Genomic DNA, 22,920 nt, shown 5'->3' on the forward strand with positions numbered 1-22,920 from the left:
TTAATATTATATGCAATGTTAAACATATATTTAGTTATAATAGAACAGAAAAAGAAATTATTCATCATGATATATTAGACCATTGTGTAAAAGATAGTGCTACGTCATAAAATCCACTAAACCAAAATGGTTTGGTTTGAATATTTTTTATGTTCAAACGAACTATGTTCAGATGTATATTTTAACCAAAAACCGGACAAGTATTTCACAACTAAGTTTTAGGGCCAGAATTAACAAAATTACTGATTCAACTGAATATGTGCTGATCCACTGTAATTTGCTTAACTTTTTAAACATATTAAAATTGTGTTACATACAAGAATAAGAAAAGAATGTCCAAAAACAAAAGCACAGCACCTGACTCGAACTACTTAGGAAAAAAGATTTTCAGTTAGCTACAGCAAAATGTCCTCATAATGAACATCTATGCATTCTTCTTCTATGATAATTCATTAGGCACGCACGAATATAAGAAAATTAAAGATCATAAATCCTTAAATCACATGCCTGTTTCATTTTGAAAATTATACTCAGCAGCTCACATATTCAAATGACATGATTTTGAATTAGCTGCTCATGTATCATTCTGAATTTCTCTTTGAGCCTCCTGATCTGTAAAACAATAGAAAAGTTTAACATTATGGACAACAAAGACAAAGTTGGCACGTCTGGATATTGTTCATTAGAAAACCATGTTATATGAAATAAGAAATACCCTTTTCAATTCAATTTCTGTATCTCTCTTTTGCTGCCCGAATGAATGCTGCAGATTAGTTATGTCAAAAACATTATCCAAGTCATCTTCGAAGGCAGATTCTAGGTCTTCCCGGAGAAGTGCAGGCAACTTGTCCACAATGGGCATCAAAAGGAAACAGTTGAACTGCGAAATATTAGGTATAAGCGGAGCATAAAAGATGGGGAAAAATTTATGCAAGAATTCTAAATTATGAATGATTTCTATCATATACTAATCTATTGCCCAAAAGTCTTGACATTGTCAAGTAGTTAGTTTTAATCAACCTGAGCAAAAACATAAAATTTGAAAGAATGAGAAGAAAAATACATGTAATATGGTGTATACCTAACATTGTTTTGTTAACTAACTTGCAACCTTTACTGCAGTCTGTTTTGCATGTGTAAATGAATTTTTTCATATATTGATATCCTTTGTGAAATTACAATATGCAAGTGTTTAATGAGAAATAAAAAATGTTTTTCTACAATACCTGATGTTGATGCAACTTATAATTTTTTTCTCAGCATTGTAAGAAGAATCAAACAGAAATATTGGAAAATCATCAAATACTTTTTCAATTTCATATAGTTTGCTTGCTTAGATACCTTTAACTCCCAGTTGCAGGAAAATAAATCCATTTGAACAGTGCTGCTATTTGTTTTGAGTAATTTTTAAAATTTTAAAAAACCTAGCAATGAATATAATTTATTTTGACAAAAGTAAAAACTTTAACTTTTCTGCTAACAGGAATTGATTTTGGGTATAGAATCCACATAACATACCCATATTTATACTTCACTTTGTTTTACTTTACACTTCAAACAAAACTGATTACTGGATTATTCTATACTCAGTCCTAAACAAGACACAAATAAACTTTTGTAACCTAATTCTTTCATACTCAACTGTAATTTTGAAGAGCTACACTTTTCTCGTATATTGTATAGGCAGAGGGGATTTCTTAGCCAAAAAATATTTGAGAACAATCAGAAATTTTCAGCGAATATTGTAGGTTGTGTACGTATGTTATTAAACCCAAACAATCAACCCTTCATTTCTATGCTTACCAGGGAAGCTTTCACTTCCAGCAAGAAAGGAGAAAATTGGCATACCTAACACAAAGAAGCATAAATTAACAAAAAAAGAAACATCACAAACCTTTAATTCTGTGGAAACCAGGAAATATTCTCTAATGCCATGAAATATCTGTTGTACTAAGCCATAAACAATTCTTTCAGATGAAGGTGCAAGCCTCCTATTCCAGAGTGTACTATCCAAAAGGTCGGCAAGCTTTGTTTCTGTTGTCTGAATGGATGAACTAGAATCAATGCCAGAGGCCACATGACTGAGTTTTACATCTGGTTGTGACTTTGTGTCTTCTCTGTCAATGGCACTTGTTTGTGACATAACAGTTGCTGTAGGATTATTAGAAGCATTGGACTGTTCTGTTCCACCAAATGAATCCAAGAACTGACGTAACCCAGCCCGACTCTACAAAGTTGACAGACACTAGAATGAGATAGAAAATGAGAGATGAAAACTTAGCTTAGCAAACAATATTTTACTCATTTTCTCTAAGGAGGATATAATCATACAATCCCAGCTAGCCTAAATTCAAAGTAGGCAGCAAGATCATTTAAAGTTGCATCATACCAAAGCATCTGTCTCTGTAAATGCCCCTTAAATCAAGAATACCTTATTGTGGAGAGACCATGAAACATATCGGGTGGTGCTTACTAAGTCCTCCATACATCTGGAGCAAAGGATAACAAAATGGGATTTAGAAAATAGCAAATAAACAATGCAGAGAACTAATATTTAATGTAAGAAAAAAAAAAGGATAAATTATGGATGAGTATGCGAAGCTAGAAATTTTTAAGATCAAGGGGAAAAATGTACCCTAACATCTAAAAATAACAAGCATGAAAAATATGGAAGAAACCACAAAATCGTGATGTAATGCAAGAATGCCATAATACACTTGATGTTCTCTTTTAAATGGTGAACTATGCATCTTATTCCTCGTACTAAAAGTAAGCTCTTGATTATCCATTTTCCCTTTTTTATTAAAAAAAATCAATTTTTCACTTGACATATGGAACAAACTTGTGGCATATGGGGACAAGTGGTGGTTAACTTTTCATGGCATGATTTTTCAGTAGATTCTGCGAAGTTGTTGAAGGAAGAGGCAACACGCCTGAGGAACACCTCATGGCCACTTAGATATTCACTATCTTTCTGTCAAACAAAGTGCACATAAATAAAATAAGTTAGGAAAATTAGCAAACTAATAATTGTACAAAACTTGCAAAAGCATAAACAATTGATTCATAAAAATATCAAGAACTTGCTATCTCAAAAGCATAAGCTGTTAGGTGAAGACCTAAATAGTTTTATACCATATTCAGGCTGTGCAAGAGCCCTTCAGGAATTGAAGCACTGATAATGCACAGATCCACCCCTACCTTGTGCTAAAATTCACTTTTATTTAGAATAATAGAGCTGGCAAGGATCAAACTTTAGGCCACTCGTTTATGGAGGCTCTTGACACCATGTCAAAAACTAGGTGTCCTAAAAGCTGAAGCTGTTAGGTAAGATTCAAATACTTTATATCTTACAGAAAAATTGAAAGAGAATACCTGAAGAAGATAAACAGAGATAGGAAGCAGTCTCTTAAGTATATACAACAGTCTGGAGCCCAACTGTGGCAAGAATGGAGAATTAATCAATTAGTTAGACTTCGATTATGAAAAATAGTTAATATTATTTTCTCATAATTTGAAGAGTACAACAAGGATCATTTTGTATACAGCTTTGATCATAAAGTTATGATAGAATCCTGGAAATCAAATCAAACCTAATTATTACAAATGGAAGCTGTCAATGATAAACTTAGCTACTCAAACTTGCTAAGAAATGAGTTTGGATCAAAAAAAACAAAATAGTCAGATCAAGAAATTTGAGGATTCTATGAAAATTGCAGATTTTTTAAAATCCAGGGAATAAGATCACAAAAATAAATAGGAGGGCTAAAATACCAAATCAGAAATTAAAAGAGAACTAAAATTGCAATTCGGCTAAATAATTAGAGAAAGAAATCAAAAGGAATATATTCATTTTTATAACATAATCACCTGATGAAGAAAGGGTTCAAATGTGTCACGAGCCTTTGCAACAGCAATTACACAAGCAGTCCTGGTTACTAAAAAAATATCATTTTAATATTTAACAATGGTAGTATTACAATAATGAATAGGTAAAACACACAGACCTAGAGTAATTTGTTCCATCATGAATGTCTTCAACTCCACAAGCATTTACAATTTCTTCACGAGTAATTGGGGGACACTTGATTCCTCCAACAACAAAACGAAATTCAGCCATGGCCCGATGATATTGTGCTCCACCATAAAGCCGCATACTTGCATTCTGTGTACAAGGATAGGTTAGCTGTCCTTGTATAGAGACAAAGCAAACACAATATACAAGACTATGAAATGTGTGTATTATTTATTAATGTATGCAGGCATGACCAATGAAATCAGAATCCTGGGCAATTCAAGAGGCCAAATTTCTCATGGGTCCCAATTCCAAATTCCAGCCTCCCCTCCACCTCCCTTTAACTGTTTATACCCCTTCTCTCTCATAGGTGTGTTGCACATTTTAACTCTCCCAACAATATACCTTAGTAATGGTGGGCTTTGTAATTAGCAGACAAGATGTTTGTTTCATCAGGTGTTTGTTTAACAAGATTCAGAGAAAATCTTCACCCACCACACAAACATAAAACTCATACGAAAGTAGTAATTAGCAGACATAACTGCCAAAGTTAAATAAAATCATCATCCAAAAGACAAAGAAAATGGCAATTATGCATGTTTTAACAAGGGAAAATAGTAAAATAAAGAGTAGTTAGATTGTCATCCACTGCAACGAAAAGCTAATGCAGCTCAAAAGAATGGTAAAAAAATAGGCCGAAACTTACAGGTATTAGCTTGTGAGGGAACTGAACACCATCAGAACCAATAAATGCACCTCCATTTATTCGCTCATCTTGCAGTGTTTCACCTGAAACAACAAAAGAAAGGTCAAGCAATTTGTCAAGGGAAAGGGGATATCCAAAGATAGTAAGCTTGCTTTTCAAGTATTGTGTATTATCTACTGTTCAATAGGCTAGCCCGTGAAAAGAGCTAAGGTGAATAGGAGATTTACCAAACTTATCAGGAGGTGCAACAACTGTCCCTTTAAGCAACAATGACAACTGAAATAATATAAAATATGCAAGTGAGGGAGGGAAAATAGGAGTACATTTTAAGGTTCAAGCACTATCTATGAATTCAAACAACTGAAAAAAAAATTAATAACAAGCATGCATATGCAGATCCATACAGACTAAGAGACAGATAAAGAGTTTACTCTGCAAGCTCAACATCCCAAATTAAATACCCCTCCCCTTGGTAGGAGGGCAATTAACCAGCAACATAATAATTTACCAACAAAGAAGGGTCAGATACTGAGAAGAAGAATTTATGAAAAAGAAACCTTGGTCAAGAACATATCATGGAATGCTCTTCCTTTCTCCTTCAGTTTGGCCTCATCAAGTGTGCTGTATATAATGTAAAGGAGAATAAAATAAGTAATGAATGGAAAACAGCTAGATAACAGTTCTATATATAAAAAATTGAAACCAAAATTATCACCCTCGTTCCTTCCTTTGCAGATCAAGTACAACAGAGGTATTTTTAACTTATAACATACCTCAACTCTTGATTTATGTCACTCAATTTCCTTGTCACACTCCGATACTCCTTCTCAAGAAGTGGAATGATCAATGGTACATTATTTATATACCTAGCACGATCAGTATTAAGGACTCAGCCACAGAATTATAAACAAAAAAAAAGACAAACTTAAAATCAAACTATAATGTACAAGAACCTCTTCTGTAGCAATTCTTCCAGAAACAGCCTAAGTTTGCTCACGCCTATCCTACTCCTTTCCTGCTTTGACAATGCCCTCCCTAACTTCTCCTCCAAAGATGCAACATCTTCTATCTCTCTGAAGCACACTGCCTGCATCCGTAAGTACAACTAAATAGATCAAGGAGATGAAACTCTCAAGTATGACTGCACAAAAATTTTAACCTAAATTATGAACTGCTTAAGGGAATTACAAACTCAAATCGCAGTGGCATTGCCCTGTTTATTTATTATTTGGCTTTTAGTTTCTTAAAGTATCACGACAGTGCAATTATGGTTCTTCAGGTTTCAATTGCACCAATCGAATCCCTCAAGTTTTTTCTCACTTCCAATCATGACCCTCCATCCCAATTTCATCCAATATTTAAGTCATTAATTGCTCAAGAGGAAGAACATTCCCTTTCTTCAAAACAATAACTAACCCACACACACGTCGACAATTAAGTCACTATACTCATTGTACCTTTTCAGGTCATTGTAATTCAAATATCTGTGCTTTCGTTTTACTCGTGGTCATGTCATGCTAGTTTACCATGCCATTTAGTTTTGTTTAAATATTGATGTGATAAAAGTTGAGAGACTCAATTGGTGCAACTGTAACCACCTGGACCAAAATCACAAAATCTGTTATTTTTTTAGCCACTGGATAGGCATTTAAAACAGTGGCAGAAGAACAGAAAAGAAAATGCGCAACTTACTTGGCATGCCGAACATTGAAATGAAACAAAATAATAAGTAGTAAATGAAGAGCATACGAAAAATGGCAGGGAAACCGGTTATATACGAAGGAGGCAAAGGAGCATAAACAACCTGTTTGAACTCATCATTGGAGGAGTAGAGATAACCAGTTCCACAGCCCACTCTTCCCGAAGGCACGGAGGTGAAGAAGGGGGAATCGCCGAGAATGCAGCCGTCAAGAGTGGAGGGAGGCGGCGAGAGGAAAACCTCAACATCGGAGGGGCGCGCGAACTGAGGAATCCTGGTGTCGAGCTTGGTGGAGACGATGACAGTCCTGGCGAGCTCGGGATCGACCTGCATGACGACGCGCCTGGTGGTAGCGTTGCTCCAGTCGCTGCAATCCTCGAGGCAGAGTATGATGAACTCTTTGTGCTGCATCTTGGCCCGCACGAGCGCCTCAACGGCACGGGCCTGCGCCTGCAAATGGCGGTTCCTGCGGCCGGGAGCGGGAGCGATGAGGCCGGGAGTGTCGATGATGGTGAGGTTGGGGCAGTACTTGTACTCCACTCTGATGATGATTTCTTTGGCGGAGAATTGGCTGGAGTCCTGCTCCAACCTGGCATTTTCAGCTTCGATATAAGCCTGAATTTGGGGAAGGGATTTGTGGTGAGAGAGAGAGGGGTCGGTGTCGGAGACGAGGTGGCAGGAAGGGGACTCGCATTGGGGGTCGTATTTCATGTGGAGGGTTATGGGCCTGCGGGTCTTGGTGCCGCCGCCAACGTGGTTGAACTGAAAGCCCATGAGGGCCTCCACCAGGGCGCTCTTGCCGTCCGTTTGGTGGCCCACCACCAGAACCGCGGGGGCGTCGAAGGGAGTCTGCAAGTCCTGGGCCAGCGCGTGCAGCTCATTGTAGGCTTCGTACAGGCGCCACTCCCGCTGCTCCTCTTCTTCCTCTTGCGCCAACTCCCTCTCCATTTCCAGATAACTCTTCCTTCCTCTGCTTCTCTACACACACCCAATGCACTTCGCTCTTTTCACACTATTCTATTCTTCCACCGCTTCCAACCCTAAAGAAATTGAACAAGAAGAAGAAGAAAAGAGAAAAATAGTTAGTGTTTAAATTCCCAAGTGCCAGGAAAAGGGACGCATGACGTGATTGGATGCGTCACCAACTGACACTTGTCTTTTCATCTAAAGCAAAACCCAAACTCATAAGTGTACGACCGATGGTATACCTTAAATAACATAATATAATAAATACCTTAAAACAGAGACAATTCCACAAACACTTATATTCAGGAAGCCACTACATATCACATAAGAACCACCGGTCATAACCGGTTATCTAACTCATAGAACCAAAATCCAACTCAATTTATAAAAGGAACTTCTGAAAAGAAAAAAATACATTTTTATAATATCTGGAGAGATTAAACAAAATACTAGCACTGATTTAAACATCAAAATACAATCATAAGTACCCAACCGATCGACCGAACACGCATGTCAAGAAAAAAAAATTCAAAAAATTAAGTAATTACTAACACGACAACAAATATGTATCGACGTATATCAACATTTCTTCTCTTTCGCATTCAGACACGTAGAATAAGTATTTACAAATTCTCTACAAAATCATCACCAATGGAGAATATAATTTCCAAGTAATGTATATGTATAATTTATACAAATCAAGATGTTTATACAAATATACAAGAGAACACAAATAAAAAAATTATATACCTGTCACAACTATAAATTTTTTCAAAAAAACACAAAATAAAACATTCGAAAAAATTCTAAAACAAGGAATTTTTTCAACGATGTGGCTAATGCAGCACAAGATAGGTGGCAAATGCAGCACACGACATGACACTAACACCTTTGCCGTTCACTACTCACACGACACATTACACTGACACCTTTACCGTTCACTACTCAAAACTTCTGCTTCTGAGAAAAATTCTAATCCACGTTTCCTTAATTTCTTTCCTACTCAGAAATCTTATACCAGCCTCTACCTTTCCATTTAGTAATTTCTCAAATCCATGCTACAAACTCTGTACATGACTTTTTTCCATTTGGTAAGGTCAAAGGCTATATTCACGGTTGGATAAAAAAGATCACACCAAATTCAATAAAATCATCTTATATCAGCCTCTACCATTTAGTAGTTTGCGAAATACATGCTACAAACTGTACATGGCTTTTCTCCATTTTAGTAAAGTGAAAGTCTATGTTTACATTAAGATCTTTGAAAATGCACACCAAATCAATAAAATCTTTTGACTGATGAATGATTTTTGCCGCAATCAGAGGTTATAAATGTTTAAAGTACCATTTTGGTACGACTTTCTTCTCTCTCTTTTTCAGATTTTTGCTTTAAGGACTGAAATTAATTTTTTTTTGGGGGTAGGTTGCTTAGATGTTTGATTAGAGTTTATATTTTTTAAGCAGAGGATTATTTCTATCTTTACTGCAACTCTAGTTCACCATTTAATGATTAAAAAATATATTAAAATAAGAAATAATCACATTTCCTTTTAGATTTTGCTGCAGCAATTCTGAGTGAGATTATATTATTATTGAAAAACAAGGTCTTTCCAAAATAAATTACAAGTGAATGGTTGGCACCATGAGCAATGTGGCTTCTGTTATCTTTTTGTTTGGTTTGATTCCGACCCACTTACTGTCCCTACTTATCCTTAATGACAAGCTTGGATTGGCATTGCTGGAATCCCTGTAAAGAGTAAAGCTTCTCCTTATCGTACACTACTTATCTCAAAGAGATATTCAATTTTATAATTTTGATAATTACATGAATCATATATATTTGAAAAATATCTCAGTGATTGCAGTAAGAAAATGGGATCCTAATAGGTGCAGACTGAATTTGTAGCAAAGAAAGATAAAGAAATGAAGTTATAGTTATGTATAACAAGGAAAAAAATAGTTTGACATTAAAAGTGGAAGAATTTTAGGAGGGGGTGAAGGCTCTGTCCTTCAATAGGGATTCTGATGCCCTTCTCCCAGAGACCAAAGCACCATCAAACGTGGCAGATGTCAAATAATCACCACAAACATACAAACCCGACTCAACTCTCGGGTTTTTCTTCAGATCCGTGGGTGGGCACTGATTGGGCTGGGCAAACCCGATTCGATAGGTCCTCAAATGCTTCCACTCCCCAACAATTTTTCCCCCAAACCAACCCGAAAGCTCCTCAATAACCTTACCCACAAGTTCATCATCGGAGACACCCTCAAACACCCCAATGAGTGACACTGATACCAGGGCCTTGTCAGATGGCCCGTACGATGGAGCCACATTCGTCGCAAAGAACATGTTGTTTACAATGCCCTTACCCGACCCGTTCAGAAATAGAACCGGGTCTTGAACCGGTATCTGATCCCGGTTCGCGGTGAAATACAAACATACCGTGCTTCGAACCGGTTTCTTGGGAACCGTACTAGTCCTTCGCGCTAATAGTTCAACTGCTGCGGGTTCTTCGACCGCGACGATGACTCCCAGCTCGCTCTTCAAAACGTCGCCGTTTTGCAGTCTGACGAGCGGCGTTTCGGAGCCGTCGAGGTCGACGGAAACGACTCTGGAGTTGAGCAGGATGGAACCGGACGGCAACCTCGCCGCCAGCTGTTCCGGAATGGCCGATATGCCTCTCGCCGGCAGGGTGTTTTCTCCGAGAGCGAGGCACTTGAAGACGAAATCGAACAGACGGGATGTCGTTTCCAGGTCTGGATCAAAGAAGATTCCGCCGAAGAAGGGGCGGAAGAAGCTTCCGATGATGGAATCGGAAAACCCTAGCTTCTTGAGTAAAGCGATTGTCGGGACTTCCTCTGCGGCGAGGATTTCTTCGTCGGATTTGGAGAGGACACGAATTCTGGTAGATCCGATTAGTAGCTTGTCGAGGGGGGATCCAATTGGGTTGGTGAGGGATTTTACGGAGTCCCAGAAGTGGCGGAGAGGGTCCGCGACGGTGTGAAATTGGCCATCGTAGAAAATTCGAGCTCCAGAGTAGAACTTCTGGAGATTCAGGGATTGATAATTGAGGAGCTTTTGGGCTTCGGGATAGGCGGTGATGAAGATTTGGAAGCCGCGGTCCAGGAGGAAGCCGTCGACAATGTCGGTGCGGACGCGGCCTCCGACGGCGTCTGAAGCTTCGAGAAGGAGGAAGGGGATGTTGTTGGAGTTGAGGTGGGTGGCGGCGGCAAGGCCGGCGAGGCCAGCGCCGATGACAATGACTCCGGTTTTGGGTAGTGAGGGGTTTTGGAGAGGTGAGGAAGAGGTGGGGGAAAGTTGCGCGGAGGATTGGGGATTGAATCTGAATCGTTTTGGAGGAGAAGAGAAAAAGGAGAGGTTTGTGCAAGGGACGGAGAATAGTGTGATAGTAGTCATTGGAGTATGGATAAGGTTTTGGGTTAATGATCAAAACCTTTTTTTTCCCCTAGAGGGGTTTTATTCGGGTGGATTTGGCTCTTGAATTGGTTTTGGTGGAGACGCTTACGCTGATGTTGATGCCATGTCTTTACGTGGTATGAGATAGTGATATTATCATGTGTCTGTGTCGAGTAAAATTATGGTTTTTAAACTAGTGTTTCCAGAATATCAGAAGCAGAACATGTCAGAATATTCTCCCCAGGAGCTCCCTTCTCCTTCACACGACATGGGAAGAAAATTGATTTGTGCACTGCTAGTAATATGAATAAGACCAATCCGCTCTACGATATAACTAATGGTTCAGTTGTGAACTTGTGACATTCCTCAAATTTTGACTAAATCTGAGGCAGGAAGGTTATTGCAGCATCAAAGTTCGTATGATCATACCTCCTTCAACAAGAATGAATTTCCGTTTATATAGCAAAAGATAATAAAAACAGAGACGTTGCAGAAATCCGTTCTCGATCCCGTGTGATGTTACAGTTTTTGTGTGCCTTTTCCGGCCACCTCTTATTTTATTTTTCACGGAGCTTTCCTCAGACACCGTCACACTTCCTTGCTTTCTGGTTGGATCCTCTGCACGTGAGTCTTATTTTCTCCGCAATCTCCTTTGTTTTTCTTGGAGAGTTGAGATGCTGGAACGGGAAGTACGCTAAGATTGTTTTGGAGCTGCAACAGTTTGTTGGTTCTTCTCCGTGTATAAACAGGGGTTTCGTCCTCATTCTTCACATATCTCTCACGGCCTCTTCCTCTTCCCACTTCTTATTTTCTTTCTCTCTTTCTCTATTAACATAGTTCTGGGTTCTTAATCTAAAAGAGTTCTTTGCTAGTTTTGATCATTGGTTTTTACCTGAGAAGTTTGGGGGACTTGTGCAATACTTTGCAGATAAATCCTTACGGACAGTGATCACCCATGTTTCAGGAAACCAATCTTTTCGTGTTTCCAGCTTTAATTACTACAATCGTAAAGACTTATGGCTGATAATACGGACAACAACTCTACACCGGAGACATCAAATGTAGTTTCCACAACTCAAACCATTTTTACGAAACCGTTTCCAAATGTCTTGAAAATTGAAGTCTTCATCGATCAGAATTTTTTACGCTGGCAAGAACGCATATCTACCCTATTGGACATGTACAAAGTCACTTTTGCATTTACGACTTCTAAACCTGACTCAAGTATGTTTGCGAAACAATTTGATGTTTGGACCCATGCAAATAAGGTATGTCGTCACACCTTACTCAGTGTGTTATGTAATGATTTGTTCGATGTTTATTGCTCTTACAAGGATGCAAAAGATATTTGGGATTCCCTTATTCTCAAATACATCGCTAAAGACGTCGTTAAACAAAGGTTCATGATCGAAAATTACTATCACTAGGAGATGATTGAAGACAATACCATAAAAATTAAGATAAATGAATACCACAAGCTACTTGAAGATATTAAAGCAGAGAGCATAACCTTGCCTGGTGAATTCGTGTTCGAACTGTTGATAGAAAAACTTTTTGGACCGACTACAAACAACAACTGAAACACAGGCACAAACAAATGTCTCTGTCAAATTTGATCACCCGCATCATCATTGAAGACACAAATAGAAAGGAGTGTGCTAGTACAAGGGCCAAAGCGTTGTCTGCCAAAACAAACATGATAGAAGACAAACCAACTCCAAAAAGATACGAGAAAAAACCTGATCATAAAAAAAAATATAATAATAAGTTCTCTCGTCCCAATGCAACTAACTCCACTTTCAAGAAAAAAGAAAATTGTTTTGTCTGTGGAAAGTCAGGTCATCATGCATTTCAGGTAAAATACACACATAGGAGTGTTTATTTATAGATAAAAATAATAACATAATAATATAAATTATGGGCTAAGTCGTTACATTTAACACTTCCCCTCAAGCTTATGCATATAAATCATATATACCCCACTTGTTACAAATATAATCAATTATAGATCCCCGTAAAGATTTAGTGAAAATATATGTTAATTGATCATTCGAATTAACAAATTCAGTTTTGATGTCTCCAAACACAATATTTTCTCAAATAAAATGACAAACAATCTCAATATGTTTGGTCCTTTCATGAAAGATGGGATTTAAGCTAATATTAAGAGCAAACTGATTATCATAGATGAGTGTCATTTGATTGGCTTCTCCAAATTGCAATTATTTAAGTAACTGTTTAAGCCAAATAAGCTACAAGTAGCTGAAGCCATAGCTTTACATTTCGCTTCAACACTAGATCTTGCTACAACATTTTGTTTCTTGCTCTTCCAGTAAGTTAAATTATCACCAATAGAAACACAATATCCGAAAGTAGATCTTCTATCAGACGGAGACCCTGCCCGATCAGTATCTGAATAACATATAACTCTAATATGATTATTGTGACCATATAACAAGTCTTTTTCAAGAGAACCTTTAATGTATTTCAATATACAAATGAATACATTCCAATGATCAACACATGGTAAATTAAGGAGTTGACTCATCATACTAACAAAATATTTGGACAAGTGATCGTAAGATAGTTCAATTTTCAAACTAATCTTCTGTACTTCTCAGGATTTGAGAAAGGCTCCCCTGACTAGGTAGGAGTTTGACATTGGGATCCATAGATGTCTCAACAAATTTTGAATTCGTTAATCCAGATTCCTCCAAAATATCCAATGCATACTTCCTCTGAGAAATAACAATACCATTGTTTGATTGTGCTACGTCAATTCCCAAGAAATATCTGAGTTTGCCAAAATCATTGGTCTAAAAGTGTTGACAAATGTGTGCCTTGGTGATCACTGCCTATAAGAACAATGTCCTAAGTTCCATTATTCTAAAGCACACTCATTTGATCAAGCATGGCCTGACGCCAACCAGAATAAGTTAAGACATCACGTACAGACTTTTGAATGGACACAAAATAAATAGACGGAAGACATGAATAAAAGGTTGAGACAGTCAATGGTAGCTTAAAGCATTATAATGTGGAGAGGGATTACGGGTAGAGGATATACCTTTATGGATGGCAATGAGAATATCAGGTTCAACTATCGGAGCTGAAAGGGATGGAGGTTATGGCACTAGAAGAGATTCATCATGTGGACGATGGGAAGACTGACGATGAATGTAAACTTGAAGAGGTGGTGGAGGAGGAGAATCTTCAAGCACACTAGACTTAACAGGAGGATCAAAGGCAATTGGAATATGTACTTATTCAAATGGAGACACAGGTGGAGAAGATAAAGACTTAAAATAAAAAAAAGACTCAGTGAAGGTGACATCTTCAAAAATGAAATAATAGTTAAGAAAGAGTGAAAAAAGATTTATATCTTTTATTAGATTTAGTAAACCCTAAAAAACACATTTGTGTGCTGTAACAGATAATTTATCTAAACCATGACAAAAATCATGAACATAGCATGTAGACCCAAAAACTTTAGGTGGTAAGGGATGAAGAGGTTCATGAGGAAATAAAATAAAATGAAGATTTTTATTCTCTAAAATCGAAGATGGAATACGATTAATTAGATAACACGCACTAAGAACAACATCACCTCAAAAATGTTAAGGAACATCACCATGAAGTAACATAGTACGAATAGTTTCAACAAGGTGTCTATTATTGCGCTTAGTCACCCCATTTTGTTGAGGGGTATAAACACATGAGGTTTGATGAAGAATGTCATGAGATTTCATAACAGTGGTAAAAGAATGAGAAAGATACTCACGAGCATTATCACCGCGTGAAGTTCGAATTGAAACTCCAAATTGATTTTTAATTTCGTTATAAAAAAGATTGAAATATAGAAAACAACTCATAACACGATTTCATTAAAAATAACCAAGTACATCTTGAATTATCGTCAATAAAAGTAACAAAATACATAAACCTTAAATTCGACTTAACACGACTTGGTCCCCAAATGTCAAAGTGAACTAAGGCAAAAAGGGATGAAGCAAGAGATACTACTAGGAAAAGAATTGTGACTTTGTTTACCTAAATGACACGACTCACAAGACAAATTAGACACTTTGGACAGACTTGGAACAAGGTGTTGCATCTTGGCAAGACCTGGATGACCTAGCTAAGCATGAATGAGAGATGGAGAATCTATAATCGTGCCAACATGTGCAGATGTTTGTATGTGGTAAAGACCATGAAACTCACATACGATGTCAATCATCCGTCTCGAACTCTGGTCCTATAAACAAATAGAATCTTTGGTAAAAGAAATAACACAATCAAGAAAAACAAGTTAGACGACTAATGAATAATAAGTTAAAAAGAGTCCCAAGAACATAAAGAACATTATCAATTGATCAAAAAAGAAGATGATAAATAGTACTAACACCATGGGATGAGACCTTAGAGCCATTGGCCATGGTAATGAATGGTAAATAATTGAAGGTAGACAAAGAAGAGAAAAAAGATTTATTACCAGTAATATGATCGGTGGCATCTGAGTGAGGAACCCAAGGACTAAAGAATTGGAGTGAGTAAGGCCAACATAAGATGTACCTGAATGTGAAACAGAAGTAGTGGAACCAGAGTTTTGACGATCCTCATACCATTTAAGAAATTCATTGAAAATTGAAGGTTGGCCTGAGATATCAGATGAAGTAAGATCCATAGTAGAAGGTTGTAGAGGAACATTTTGGGCAACCACAACAGATCTAGGAGGACGACCATGTAAGGCATAACACCGATCAATTTTGTGGCCAAGTTTGCCACAATGGCCACACTTGTGATGCCCTTTGCCCGAGTTGGAAGGGCGAGTGCGATCATAACATTGAAAGATTAAAGTATAAGAGTCATCAACTGGAAGAGGTATATCAATGATGTGTTTACCTAGCACATGCAAAAGGGTAGAACAAGTGGAAGTAAAATTGGGAACAACGGGAGATCCCAAAATCTGATCACGGAATCAGAATAATCATTAGGAAGGTCATGTAAGCCCAATAACATGAAAAACTTGGACCGTTGCTCTAGTTCTTGAGAAGGAGTGGAGGCAGGAGGCAATAATTCATTAAAATCATGAAGAAGAGCATGTAGTTTACCCAAATATTCAGTCATTGTACCATCAAGATATTTGGGAGAAACAACGTTAAGGAGATTTTGACACACACCATAAAGACATTCAGTATCATTAGTGTATAATAATTTCGCATGTTCCCAAACTTCCGAACACGTCTCAAAAACACGAAAAATTTGTTTTAAAGATTAGTGAATAGTATATTTAATAACAATGCATAATTGAGCATCAATTTTTAACCAACGCGAAACCTCATCTGCAGCAACATTGCAAAAACATTGGGTAAGATGATCAACATAATCTTGACTCTTAAGTCATAATTTAATATTTGAGACCCAAGAGTCATAATTAGTTTCATCTAATTTTTCAATAGAAAGATGAATATTGACATAATTAGTATAGATAGATGGATTGGGCATAGTGGCAGCCGAAGAAGCCATAGATCCAGTTGTCGGCAGCATAGTGGTAGGAGACGGATCAGGCCCAGTGGTAGGAGATGGATCCATAGATCTACTTGTCATCCAATTGGTGACAACAACGACTCCGACAATATTTTGGTGGAGGTTCCGGTGAGATTCTAGAATGGCGATTGTGGTGGCGAGATTCCAACGATAGCGGCAACAGTGGGTGGCGGTGGGGCGACGCCTGACGGTGAAAAATGGGTTCACCCAAAAAAACTTTGAATCCTAATCCTAGACTATGAATACCATATTAAGAATGGAGAAAATAAATATAGGATTTATATCCCTTGTATAAAATACACACATAGAGGTATTTATTTATAGATGAAAATAATAACAAAATAATATAAAATTATTGGCTAAGCCCGTTACATTCAACAGTATGTTATGAAATTGCAACGACTAGGATTAATCAACATGCATGACAAACAAAGTAATAAACGTGATATATGAGTAGAATATAAAATAACGAATAAAACATGTTATTTGAATGTCAATCTGAACTTCTTGATTTAATTCATACTGATCTAGCTAATTTAAAACAAACATTATCTAGAGGTGGTAAAAATTATTTTGTAAAATTTATAGAAGATTTTTCTAGATACATCAAAGTGTATTTAATTAAGCATAAGGATGAAGCTTTTGATATGTTCTTAATTTATAAGACAAAAGTAAAAAATCAATTGAATAGGAAAATTAAAAGAATTGGGTTAGATAGAGGTGTTGAATATGTTTTGTTTAATGATTTTTGTGTTAAAGAAGGCATTATTCATGAAGACCATATTCACATGAATCTATTGGAGTAGCTGAAAGGAAAAATATGACTCTTAAAGAAATTATTAATTTCATTCTTATTAGTTCTAATGCTCATGATAATCTTTTGGGTGAATCTCTGCTTACTGTGTGTTTTTTACAAAATAGGATACCACATTAGAAAACTGGTAAAACACCTTATGAATTGTGGAAAGGTTATCAACATAATCTTGAATACCTAAGAGTGTGGGGGTGCTTAGCTAAAGTGATGTTATCTTATCCAAAAAAAAGGAAAAAAGGTTCTAAAACATTTGATTGTATGTTCTTAGGTTATGCGGAACATATTTGTTGTCTATAGATTCCTTGTTCTTAATAGTGATATAATTGAATGTAACACTGTAGTAGAGACAAAAAAATGTTAAGTTTTTTTAACTTATATTTCCTTTAAAGAGCAGTGGTACATCTAAACAATCTATAGAGAATGCTAGTGATGTCATAAGTGAGGATGTTAGGAGAAGTAAAAGACAGATAAAGGAAACCTCGTGTGAAGATGTTTCTTATGCTTATCTAGTTGAAAATGATCCAATAAGGTTTTAGAAGCTTCTAGTGCTCATAATGCTAAACATTGGGATATAGCCATTGGAACAAAGATTGATTCAATTAAGAAAATTATATTTGGACCTTAATAGATCTTCCTAAAGGAGAAAAACTCATTGGTTGTAGGTGGATCTTTAAGAAAAAGTATCATCCATGGATCCATAAATAAATATAAGGCAAGATTAGTAATGAAAGGTTTTACTCAAAAACCTAACATAGATTATTTTGATACTTGTGCCCTAGTTATTAGAATTCCTCTATCTGAGTGTTGTTAGCCCTGACATCTATCCACAAGTTATTCATTCACCAGATGGATGTTAAAATAGCTTTTCTGAATGATGAACTAAAGGAGGAAACTTAAACCTGAAGGATATGTAGTTCAATGTCAAGAAGAAAAAAGTGTGCAAAGTTTTAAAATCTTTGTATGGTTTGAAACAAATACCAAAACAATGGCATGAAAAACTTGATAATGTTTTACTTTGTGAAGATTTTTTTACCAATGATGTTGATAAATGTGTGTATTCTAGATCTGAAAATGGTAAATGTGTCATTATATGTTTATATATGGATGACATGCTAATTATTGGTACATGCAATAATATTGTTTTTAAAACAAATTTTTTTTTTCTTGAATCTAAGTTTGAGATGAAAGACATGGGTGAAGCAAGTGTGATTCTAGGAGTTAAAATTATAAGGGAGATAGTATATTACTATCCCAAGAACAATACATTGAAGAACTTCTTAAGAAGTTTGGTTATTATGACTTCAAGTCAGTGAGCACCCCTTACTAACAAAGTTTTAATAATTTTCATATCTCTTATGGGTGATGTATGATCTGCAACATACACTTGATAAAATCATCTATATGAGTGTTAAGTGGAACCGCTTGCATGAGATCTTGACAAGATTTCTAGAGTGAATATCAGACATGCGCATGGCCTAATAAGCGCAACACAACGATAACAACAAGGATTGTGGGAGTGTATTGTGATTGAAAAAATCGCTAACACATACTAAGTGTCTTGGTTAATATAGTTTGTTATACCAACTACACTCTGTGTTAAGTTCATCAATCTAAGACTGGTTCATATAGCTTGTTATACCAACTCTAATGCATTACATCTTATATGAACCCAGGATTTTTTTCTTTCTTTTTATCTTCTTTCTTTTTATCTTCTGTCTTTTGCAATATGTGAGGGATTGTTGTAAAACAGAATTCTTGTATATCGCAAAAGTTATTAAAAACGGAGACGTTGCAAAAATTCGTTCTCAATCTCGTGTGACATTGCAGTTTTCGTGCGCGTTTTCCGGCCACCTCTGATTCCGTTTTTCACATAGCTTTCCTGTCCACGCTCCCTACTTTCTGGTTGGATCCTCTACACACGAGTCTTGTTCTCTCCACAATTTTCTTCGTTCTTCTCGAGGAGTTGAGATGTTGGAACGAGAAGCACGTTGAGATCGTTTTGAAGCGATAATAATTTTTTGTTCTTCTCCCTATATAAAGAGAGTTTTCGTCTGCATCCTTCACTTATCTTTCACGACCTCTTCCTCTGCTCACTTATTTTCTTTCTCTATTTACATATTCCTAAGTTCTTACTCTATCTTTCCAGTTCTTATCTCAATTTTTACTCGAGAAATTATTGTTGTATATTGAGAGACTTGTGCAATACACAGCAAATAAGTTCTTATAGAGAGTATCACTCACACCTCAAGAAACCAATCTTTACGTGTTTTCAGCTTTAATTACTACACTTGTGACATTCCTCAAATTTTGACTAAATCCGAAGGCAGGAAGGTTATTGCAGCATCAAAGTTCGTATGATCATACCTCCTTCAACAAGAATCAATCCCCTGTGCATAACTCCGTATAAATATGGTAGAAAACATTCAATCAAAAACAAAAAAATATCGATAATTTTTTTTTTCTTAATATCATGTCATTATTCTGAAACGTATGCAGAACTACACAGGTATTCTAGCCATCAAGTGGTGACCACGGTTATACTTTCCAGTACGCCCCCACAACCATGATTTGATTTATTTATTTAAAAACTGGGAGAATTATTCAAATGGAAAAAAAAAAAAGCCATGGTTTTGACTTAGAAGAGTAACTTCCATCAGTGAAGAGGTGTTGTTTTATGAATCATGAGGATCAAGCCCCCTGGCTAAATGCTTCAAGTACCGGTAGTCTCCTTTTAGAAGTCAGGGCATGGTGAAGACTTGAAATATAAGCATGAATTTCTTTCCTTGATGGAGCTTTATCTAAACCTGGGAGTACAACCTCAATACCATCATCCAGGGGTGACCAGTCATTGAAAAAGGTTAGGATATGATGCGGTTCGGGTGAAGTTGGTTGGGAAGTCAAGACTTGGTGATCAGATTCCGCTGCTGCATGCTGCTGTTGAACAATGCGGCTGCTTGAGCCTTGCGTGCTTGATCCTGCTCGCACAGATGATGATGTGCTTGTCTCCGCCTACATAACGCCAGAAGATATACTCAATTCCTGAATACTTCCTTTTTTACATTAAAGGACATTGCTATCATTTTTTATTGCTTACCCTGGATTTGCTTTTCGGGGAGGGTCGACCAGAATTGGGCTCTTCTTTTAAGTGTAACTACAACAAGTTCACACCGTTAAGCTATCAAATACCATTAAGACAGGCAATTTATTTCCTATTGACACTGGATAGAAAACCATGCCGCTTGCTTGTGTCCGTCAAGAATAGTACAAATTACCAAAATAATACATTACATCGTACATTTTTATTTTCATAAAATGCAATTCGATAGGTATATTTGCTACCTTTTTTCCTTAAATTTTTCAGGAGGCCAGACCAATATCATAATTTAGCAGATTCCTCAGTCCGAAACTCAAAATTCCATGTCAAGTAGCATTATCCAGGTCCAGATCATGATCGTATGTTGAAGTATGGGTAGTTATGTTTTAGTCTAAAATGTCATTCTCACCCTAATTTAGAATGGGTAACATGACCTGTTTTTCATGTTGTCTATGCAATTTATATATAATTCTACACGTGGAAAAAATAGGAGAGAAAGAAAGTGACGGGAACGACAGAACATAATAGGAGTCAAAGATGTTAGCATAGTATATAAAAAATCATTAATTAAACCCTCTAGACACATTTACAATCCCCAATATAATATATGCAATATGACTTAACAAATACGTAACCAGAAGTGACAACAAAGATTTTGACACTGCCCGTAGTGGAATGTAACTGATTTCGCCACATGCCGACATTGCTCGTCCTAGAAAGAAAGGGAACCAAAATGGAAAGAAACCACGGGTTGCATTTTGAGGTTATGGTAAAGAAAAATAAGAAAATAAGGCATAATACTCTCTATTCTTTTTTTTATTGAAAGAAGCTAATATAGTAGAAGATTTACAATTTCATTAAACTCCAGTGCCCAACTTTGCAAGAAATTGGCACGGACAAAACCACATTCTTTAAAAAACAAATTGGTTCGGAGAGTTTCTTTGAATGTAAGGCTACCGAAAATCAGAATTACTTCCAATGAACAAAGTTTTATCTTAAACAAAATTAGAGAATTTAAATACCCGGGATCAATAAAGAATCGTCTATATAAATCCACCATACATACCTATAGATAATTTTCTAGAGGAAGAAGAGAACCGAAAAAAAACTGCTACTAACCACACAGTTTACCTTACCCTGACTCCTTCCGTCTGGAGTAGTCTTTTCATCCCCATCAAACAACCCACGAAAAGATTTCTAAAAGGTTGCAAATTAAAATTATTCCTCCTCTTAATCCTCTGAGACCAGCTAAATTAGTGAATGCCAAAGCACTCGTGTTCAATAATTACCTGGCGAATGAATTTCTAACTTCTTCCTATATATATATATATATATATATATATATATATCATGCAAAGAAAATATGAAATATAAATCAAAACAAATTATTCAATAATCAACTAATCAAATAAATAATCTCTAACAATTTTTACACAAAGCCTTAATCAGACTTGTTTAAATTACACTGACTGATTTTAAATTTTTGGGGAAAAGTGAGAAACTTCATTCAAATTTGAGGAAAAAAAAAGGTCTTACATACATATTTTATAATCATATTATATGATGGAGCGAATATACTTATCTTCCAATTCATAACAGTAATGGTGCGTACCAACCTGGCATTTGGAGTTGAAGCGGCAGTTTGCAGACTCTTCCCACGCTCTGCTGATATCTGTCTTGAACACGCTCTTGGACGCCGACGATGAAGAGGACGAACCGCGGCCGGAGGAGGATGAAGACCTTCCACTCTTTCCTCCGGACATTGGCCTCACTAGAATGTCATCCATCACGAGAACGTCGTCATCCCCAGTCGCCGTCGTTCGGTACATCGGCGGCGACATCAGCGACGCGATCTCCATGTTCTCAATTGACGAAAGCGGCGACGACGACAACCTATTGCGAGAGCCGAAGCTGCTGCTCCGCCCCGAACTATTGCCGCAGTACTGAAGACCTTTCGTGGACCAGGCGCTGAACGGCGGAGGACTAAATGCCTCGCCGGCGGCAGCGACCTTCCCGGAGATCGGAGATCCGGCGAAGAGGTAGCGCGCTAACGGCGAGCCAGCGTCGATGTTTTCGGCGTACGGTTGAAACCGTGGACTCATTGCTGATGGTTGGAGATAGCGTCCTCTTCTCTCATCCAAGTCGATCTGCATAGGTGGAATGTTCTCGTTCGAAGTCCTTGGCTTCAGGATCTTCATCTTGCCGTTGCTCCACGAGTTTTCCATTGCCAACTCCTGTATTTCGATGACGAAAAACAGGAAGCTGTTACGTCGAAATTTTCTTGTTCGAGTCACGACGCTGACAAATATTCAAACGCGATGGTGCGTTCTTTGAACGCTAGTTTCGCTTCTTGCAACATTAAACAATTCATTCGATGTTTAGTAAACATCATAACTATCTGAAGAGTAAAATGCTTGAATCATTCGAAGAAATTGCAGAAAAGAAAATTTTGCACCAAAATTATTGTTGAAAGATAATTAGAAAGGTTGAAAACTTATGGAGGAAAAATAACCGGAGAGATATTACACGCATAAATGGCGATTCAGCGCGGTTTCGGCGTCGGTTGCATAGAGAAAAACGTAAAAGTGAGAGAAGAGAAGCCGACGACGACGACGCTGCTAGTGGAGTATGGATATTCTCAGATAAACCTCTTATTTATAC

General features: G+C 37.0%; 3 protein-coding genes and 1 pseudogene across 9 annotated transcripts; all 4 read right to left on the minus strand.

Moving 5' to 3' along the window:
• Nucleotides 1-246: 246 nt before the first annotated feature.
• ARC5 (P-loop containing nucleoside triphosphate hydrolases superfamily protein) lies at nucleotides 247-7,626 on the minus strand. Of its 6 annotated transcripts, none has more exons than XR_016518699.1 (14): nucleotides 6,526-7,586; nucleotides 5,675-5,808; nucleotides 5,495-5,587; nucleotides 5,279-5,342; nucleotides 4,949-4,997; nucleotides 4,722-4,804; nucleotides 4,008-4,165; nucleotides 3,871-3,931; nucleotides 3,376-3,438; nucleotides 2,843-2,974; nucleotides 2,432-2,489; nucleotides 1,895-2,227; nucleotides 716-880; nucleotides 247-612 (listed from the first exon to the last, which is right to left on the minus strand). XR_016518699.1 is itself a non-coding variant. In XM_068613651.1 (14 exons), the coding sequence occupies exons 1-14, from the start codon at nucleotides 7,366-7,368 to the stop codon at nucleotides 547-549; spliced, it is 2,271 nt and encodes a 756-aa protein (XP_068469752.1). In that variant the 5' UTR covers nucleotides 7,369-7,626; the 3' UTR covers nucleotides 247-546. The 6 variants fall into 6 exon arrangements, 3 of the variants coding, with proteins under 3 accessions (XP_068469752.1, XP_090154851.1, XP_090154850.1); XR_016518700.1 differs by having other exon boundaries at nucleotides 2,874-2,974; nucleotides 3,871-3,938; nucleotides 6,526-7,574; XR_016518701.1 differs by having other exon boundaries at nucleotides 3,871-3,938; nucleotides 6,526-7,496.
• Nucleotides 7,627-9,302: 1,676 nt separating this feature from the next.
• On the minus strand, nucleotides 9,303-12,531 carry LOC137811820 (FAD/NAD(P)-binding oxidoreductase family protein). Its single transcript, XM_068613654.2, has one exon. The coding sequence runs from the start codon at nucleotides 10,802-10,804 to the stop codon at nucleotides 9,371-9,373; it is 1,434 nt and encodes a 477-aa protein (XP_068469755.1). The 5' UTR covers nucleotides 10,805-12,531; the 3' UTR covers nucleotides 9,303-9,370.
• A 2,193-nt stretch (nucleotides 12,532-14,724) lies between these two features.
• On the minus strand, nucleotides 14,725-16,396 carry LOC150029152 (uncharacterized; annotated as a pseudogene).
• Nucleotides 16,397-19,607: 3,211 nt separating this feature from the next.
• On the minus strand, nucleotides 19,608-22,906 carry LOC137811824 (uncharacterized). Of its 2 annotated transcripts, none has more exons than XM_068613676.2 (4): nucleotides 22,786-22,906; nucleotides 21,876-22,493; nucleotides 20,260-20,316; nucleotides 19,608-20,174 (listed from the first exon to the last, which is right to left on the minus strand). In XM_068613676.2, the coding sequence occupies exons 1-4, from the start codon at nucleotides 22,789-22,791 to the stop codon at nucleotides 19,854-19,856; spliced, it is 1,002 nt and encodes a 333-aa protein (XP_068469777.1). In that variant the 5' UTR covers nucleotides 22,792-22,906; the 3' UTR covers nucleotides 19,608-19,853. The 2 variants fall into 2 exon arrangements, with proteins under 2 accessions (XP_068469777.1, XP_068469778.1); XM_068613677.2 differs by having other exon boundaries at nucleotides 21,876-22,605; nucleotides 22,788-22,891.
• Between the last annotated feature and the right edge of the window lie 14 nt (nucleotides 22,907-22,920).

This window comes from Phaseolus vulgaris, chromosome 2, assembly GCF_051622355.1.
Source record: "Phaseolus vulgaris cultivar YP4 chromosome 2, ASM5162235v1, whole genome shotgun sequence".
In the NCBI taxonomy this organism is placed as follows: domain Eukaryota; kingdom Viridiplantae; phylum Streptophyta; class Magnoliopsida; order Fabales; family Fabaceae; genus Phaseolus; species Phaseolus vulgaris.

What these genes read in the sequence shown, in the direction of transcription:
- LOC137811824 (XM_068613676.2), bottom strand. An exon ending in GCTTCAACTCCAAATGCCAG is followed by an intron (nt 20,317 to 21,875) that starts GTTGGTACGCAC and finishes AACTTGTTGTAG; the next exon opens with TTACACTTAAAAGAAGAGCC. An exon ending in CCCCGAAAAGCAAATCCAGG is followed by an intron (nt 20,175 to 20,259) that starts GTAAGCAATAAA and finishes GGCGTTATGTAG; the next exon opens with GCGGAGACAAGCACATCATC.
- LOC137811820 (XM_068613654.2), bottom strand. Translation starts at nt 10,804, where the DNA reads ATGACTACTATCACACTATTCTCCGTCCCTTGCACAAACCTCTCCTTT.
- ARC5 (XM_068613651.1), bottom strand. Translation starts at nt 7,368, where the DNA reads ATGGAGAGGGAGTTGGCGCAAGAGGAAGAAGAGGAGCAGCGGGAGTGG. An exon ending in ATGATATGTTCTTGACCAAG is followed by an intron (nt 4,998 to 5,278) that starts GTTTCTTTTTCA and finishes ATATTATTTCAG; the next exon opens with TTGTCATTGTTGCTTAAAGG. An exon ending in TTGAACCCTTTCTTCATCAG is followed by an intron (nt 3,439 to 3,870) that starts GTGATTATGTTA and finishes TTCTTGCCACAG; the next exon opens with TTGGGCTCCAGACTGTTGTA.